At 57.8% G+C, this 5,841-nt stretch overlaps 1 protein-coding gene across 1 annotated transcript; it reads left to right on the top strand.

Annotated features, from left to right (window-relative positions):
* The first annotated feature begins 2,885 nt into the window (after positions 1-2,885).
* On the top strand, positions 2,886-5,511 carry LOC117003316 (protocadherin alpha-6-like). The gene has a single exon (XM_033073173.1). The coding sequence runs from the start codon at positions 2,932-2,934 to the stop codon at positions 5,488-5,490; it is 2,559 nt and encodes an 852-aa protein (XP_032929064.1). The 5' UTR covers positions 2,886-2,931; the 3' UTR covers positions 5,491-5,511.
* Positions 5,512-5,841: the final 330 nt, after the last annotated feature.

Below are 5,841 nucleotides of genomic sequence, written 5' to 3'. Positions count from 1 at the left end.
GGAGCAAGCTTGATTGATTTGTTGATAGAAGATCATCCCGAGCAGCTCTTCTTATCTGCAAGCCAAGACACTGATCTGTACCCAAACCATTCTTTCCTTTTGCTACAGAAATTGAAACAAACTGCCCGAAAACTCCAGGCAGCTCTCGAGTTCGTGAATATGTCTGACAAAAATTGTGCTGTGCAGGATTTTCTCGCCAGCCCTCTGTTATCAAAAAGATCAATTCTGTTGCCTGCACCTGGAAAATTTAACAAATGCTGTTCTACTTGATAGAATGGATTTGCCTGTGTCTGTTTAGCTGTGGTTTGTGGTGAGGAGAGTGTGAATCTGCAAACTTAATCCAAGGAAGAGAAGAAATCCGTGTGTGTATTAGGAATGAGAAAAGCATGTGCTGATGGGTTTAATAAACCCGTGTCATCGGCAGCAGCAGTGCCTGCCAGAGGCTCCTTTCGCTGTTTATCGTGGGCTGCTCCACTCGAGAGAAGCACTGGAGGGGAGGACCACTCTTTATCTTCAAAGCCTGACTCCACCAGGATTTGGGATATGAAACATAAACCGAATGTCTTCCTCGGGGAGAAAACCCTATTGCTGGTTGTGATACGAAAATGCAGGTAAGTTACAAAGCACACTAGGAAGAATTCATCTTTGTATTGATGGCATAGCCCAGACAAAAATGGCATCAGAGATGGATCAGGAATCAAGACGACATTTATATCCACAGAAAGCCTGATTGCCTTCAGCAGCAAGTTTCCATATGAACCGGCGGAGCTGCGGAGATCAATGAAGCAGGAACACGAACAGGTCAGTAGCACAATCGTATTTAATAATGTTTTGAACCTTGGTTTGTGTACAGAAGCTACAGGTGTAACAGCAGAAGTTATCCTTGTCTTTAGTGCTGCTGAGGGAGGTGCTGTGGCCGCGGGGCCGCTGGTGAATGTGAAAGAAGGCAGGCGGAAGCTGTGTGGGCATATGGAGGATTTTGCCCTGAAGCTTCAAATAGTGGTAGAAAATCTTCCCATAGCCACAAAATCGGCTTTGTCGGGATGGAGAAAGCGAGACTTTGGTTTTTGGGGTTTTTTTGGTTTTTGGTTGGTTGGTTTTTGGTTTGGGTTTTTTTGTGTTTTTGTTTTGTTTTGTGGCAATGAACCTTCCCTCTGAGTTGCACGGAGTAGGGATTGGAAATTTGTCGTGGGGAGGCTGAATTTGAGTAGAGAAGAGTCTTCGCTGAGGAAAGGAGATGCTGTGTAGCACGTGGGCTGTGTCATTGGTGACAAACTGCAGAATGTCTGCTAGCTGGAGATCTCTATCCCTGCACATTGTCCTGGCAGAGCTTGTCTGCCGGAAAGGAGAAGCAAGAGCTTGCCATTCAATTCATCATGCAGGTGGAAAAGGAGGCTGCAAGAGCAGCTCTTCACCGAGCTGTAGGAATAGCATACAGGAGCTGGGGTGCTTTTTCAGCGTTCTTGGAGGATTGGTGTGCTGGGCTCTGATGGGTTTGACGCTCCGAAGGAAAGATTCAAACAATCCCCTGGGTTGTTTGATGTAATCGAAGCCTTTTGGACAGCTGTCGAAATATCTGGGGCTTGGGCTATTGTATCAGAGTGAGGTGGATTCTCTTCATTGAGATAACGGGCTCAGGAGTGCGTCCGGCTTCCAAAAGGGGAGGGAAACGATGGAGAAGGGAGAGTCTGTCTGTCTTGCATAAATTGCAGAAAAGCAGGGAGGTTCTTCCTCATCTGGAGAGATGAAAGTTGTCAGGAAAGAGGAAGGGGAGCTCTTACCAAAAGACATGTCCGCACTCCATGTCGAGAGTGATGTAATTTCATGAAAAATTAGTTGGTTGAAAAGACAAAGGAGAGGCAAAAAAAGGAGAAAGAAACGGGGGAACAGGAGACTACGAGAAAGAAGGAAGAAACAATGCAAAAATAAAAGAGAAGCAAAGAAAGATGAAGAAATAAACGGAAAGAGAGAGAGAGCAGAAGAAACCTTAAGCTATTTTGGTGTCATGTCATTGACGGTATCACTGCGTACAGAAAGAAGGCAAGGTGAGAAAGGAAGGAAGAAAGGAGACAAAAAAGATTACAAAGAGAAGAAAATAGGATGAAACCATAATTACATGACAAGAGTGCACCAAATGTATGGCAGAAGAATACAGGTGTAAAGGAGAAAGCCAAGAAGGGATATATACCCGTAAATGAGCAAAGAAGAAAGGACGGAGAGAGGCAGACGAGGTGACCAACATGCACCGAAATTACCTCTAGATGCAGAACGGAGCTGGTCCCTAAAAACGTCCGCTTTGCTGAGAGCACCACATCAGGCGAGAATGTCCATAATTAGTGCTGATCGCTGTTCTTTGATGGTCACCGCAGCGCCGGAGGCGACGAACGAGCTACAAGCAGGGGTAAGGAAGACAGAAGGATGGAAAGAGAAGGGAAAAGGAAGTAAAGGATAGGGAAGGAAAAGGCAAGGAGGAAAATGAGAAGAGAAGAAAGAAGAAAGGGAAGTAAAATAGAAAGAAAAAAACTAGAAGACATAACTGAGAAAAAACAGAAGGCTAAGGAAGGGAGAAAGAACGCAGAAGACGGAAAGACAAATGAGACACAGAAAAAAAGAAGGAAACTCGACTACAGTAGGAAGAAATGGCAGAGGAGATGACCATCCACGGAGCAGAGGCAGAGGTGATGTGGCGGATCGTGTGAGGCGGAGGAGCAGCGCACGGTGTCGCTGCAGGCTCAGGAACGGCGTGTGGGCGGCTCCGCCCCGGTGCGGCGGAGAGCCCGGCTGTGAGCGCGGGGGGGCGGCGCGGGCCGGGCAGCAGAGCCGGTGCGTCCGGGCGGCGGCGGGGAGCCGTGCGGGACCCGGGCCGGGGCCGGCGGGCACAGCAAGAGCGGCAGAGCTGCAGCGGCGGAGGCGAGAGCAGCGGCGGTAGGGATGGGCGAGCGTTGCTGTGCGGTGCTGCGGGTGCTGGTGCTGCAGGCGGCCTGGGCGCTGGCGGGCGGGCAGGTGCGCTACTCGGTGCCGGAGGAAGCCAAGGCCGGCACGGTGGTGGGCCGTCTGGCGCAGGACCTGGGCCTGGAGGCTGGCGAGGCGGAGGCGCGGCGGCTGCGGCTGGTGGCGCAGGGCCGGCGGGCGAGCGTGGAGGTGAGCGGGGCGAGCGGCGCGCTGCTGGTGAGCTCGCGGCTCGACCGGGAGGAGCTGTGCGGCAAGAGCGCGCCGTGCGCGCTGCGCCTGGAGGTGCTGCTGGAGCGGCCGCTGCGCGTCTTCCATGTGCAGCTGGAGGTCACCGACATCAACGACAATGCCCCCATGTTCCCCGCCGCACGGAAAAACCTCAGCATCGCGGAATTGACAACTATGCCGGGGTCTCGTTTCCCTCTGGAGGGAGCGTCGGATGCGGATATCGGAGCGAACGCGCAGCTCTCCTACACACTCAGCCCCAGCGAGCACTTTTCTCTGGATTTACAAAAAACCGAGGAGGATGGGGAGTCCTTATTCCTCGTGCTCAGAAAATCTCTGGACCGCGAGACGATTCCCGTGCACCGGTTGGTGCTGACGGCGACTGACGGGGGCCGGCCGTCTCTTACAGGCACCATGGAGCTGGTGATCTCGGTGCTGGATGTGAACGACAATATGCCGCAGTTCAACCAATCGGTGTATAAAGTGCAGCTGCCAGAAAACGCAGAACGCGGCACTTTGGTCATCAAACTAAATGCAACGGATTTGGATGAGGGGTCGAATAGTAAGGTCTCCTACTCGCTCCAGATCCTTTCTCCGCAGGATGGAAGAGACATTTTCCGAATTGACAGAAACAGCGGTGAGATTCGTCTTACGGGTGACTTAGATTTTGAGGATGTTAGTCTCTATCGCCTGCAAGTGGACGCGACAGATAACGGGACACCCCCGCTGTCGGGTCACTGCAAGGTAGTGCTGGAGGTGCTGGATGTGAACGACAACGCGCCGGAGGTGTGGGTGACGTCGCTGTCGGTGCCGGTGCCGGAGGACGCGTCGGTGGGGACGGTGGTGGCCCTGCTGAGCGTGTCGGACCGAGACTCGGGGGCGAACGGACGCGTGCGGTGCTGGGTGTGGCCGGCGGCGCCGTTCGGGCTGGAGGCGACGTTCACGGGCTCGTACTCGCTGGTGCTGCGCGAGGCGCTGGACCGGGAGCGGGTGTCGGAGTACGAGGTGGAGGTGCGTGCGGAGGACGGCGGGGCGCCGGCGCTGGGCGCCAGGCGCGGGCTGCGGGTGCCGGTGTCGGACGTGAACGACAACGCGCCCTTGTTCGCGCAGGCCGTGTACACGGTGCTGGCGCGGGAGAACAACGCGGCGGGCGCGGAGCTGGCGCGGCTGTGGGCGCGGGACCCGGACGAGGCGGGCAACGGGCGCGTGAGCTACTCGGTGTGGGAGGGCGCGGCGGGCGGCGTCGGGGCCGCGGCTGGCAGCGGCTGGCGTGCGGCGTCGAGCTACGTGTCGGTGGACGCGGAGAGCGGGCGCGTGTGGGCGCTGCAGCCCTTGGACTACGAGGAGCTGCAGGTGCTGCAGTTCGAGGTGCGCGCGGTGGACGCGGGGGAGCCGCCGCTGTGCGGCAACGCCACGGTGCAGCTCTTCGTGCTGGACGAGAACGACAACGCGCCGGCGCTGCTGCCGCCCGCGGGCTCAGCGCCGGAGGCGGGCGCCGTGGCGGCCGAGGCAGCCTCGTCATCGTCGTCGTTGGTGGGGCCGGTGTCGGGGTCGGGCACGCTGTGGGCGTGGGCGGCGTGGGGGGTGCCGGCGGGCCAGGTGGTGGCCAAGATCCACGCCGTGGACGCCGACTCGGGCTACAACGCGTGGCTGCGCTACGAGCTGTGGGAGCCGCGGGCCAAGGGCCCGTTCCGCGTGGGGCTCTACAGCGGCGAGGTGAGCACGGCGCGGCCGCTGGACGAGGCGGATGGACCTCGCCACACGCTGCTGATCGTCGTGCGCGACCACGGCGAGCCGGCGCGCTCGGCCACGGCCACGCTCAGCGTGTCGCTGCTCGAGGCCAACGAGGCGGCTCTGGCCGCGGGATCCTCGGCGGCGTCGTCAGGGTCAGGGTCGCGGTCGGCGTTGGGCGTGGATGTGGGCGGCGCTGCGGCCAGCGCGGCGACCAACGTGTGGCTGGTGGTGGCGATCTGCGCCGTGTCGAGCCTGTTCCTGCTGGCGCTGGTGCTGTACGGGGCGTCGCGCTGGGCGCCGCGGACGGCCGTGCTCTCGGGGCCCGGGCCCACGACGCTCGTGTGCGCCAGCGAAGTGGGCAGCTGGTCGTACTCGCAGCGCCACAGCCGCAGCCTGTGCGTGGCGGACGGCGCGGCCAAGAGCGACCTCATGGTTTTCAGCCCCAACTTCCCTCCGCCGCCGCCCGGCGCCGCGCCCAAGGACACGCAGCCGGAGCCCTCCGCTCTCCTCCACACGGTCAGTGACACTGTCTTGCTCTCCTTTGTTCTTTCACAGACGCTTGCTCCCCTCTCTGCCTAGGCTCTACCTCCGGCTTTTGCAGTTGCGGTTTGGAGCCGGGCTCCACCCCCTTGGCTAGAGAGCGATCGGTGCTTGGCGAGCGCTTAAAGCTGTCCAGTCTGCCTCTGCATCAGCCGCCAGAATCACCCGGCTCCTGCTCTCATACTGAGGTGATGGAGGGTGTGTAGTGTAAATAAATGCATTAGCGCAGTCCTCGGCAGGTATTACAGAGCAGGTATCCCTAGGTGTGGCTTTCTCTTATGGCTTGGAGTTCTCCCGTAAAATGAAATCATTGTCCCTTGCGATAAGTGGTGTCCCGCGGGTTCAGCTTTGCATAATACGCGTCTGCTCTCTGGTGTTGGCACTGGACCT

Source organism: Catharus ustulatus, chromosome 15, assembly GCF_009819885.2.
Source record: "Catharus ustulatus isolate bCatUst1 chromosome 15, bCatUst1.pri.v2, whole genome shotgun sequence".
Classification (NCBI taxonomy): Eukaryota; Metazoa; Chordata; class Aves; order Passeriformes; family Turdidae; genus Catharus; species Catharus ustulatus.
This window is presented reverse-complemented; position numbering and strand designations above follow the sequence as displayed.

What these genes read in the sequence shown, in the direction of transcription:
- LOC117003316 (XM_033073173.1), top strand. Translation starts at nt 2,932, where the DNA reads ATGGGCGAGCGTTGCTGTGCGGTGCTGCGGGTGCTGGTGCTGCAGGCG.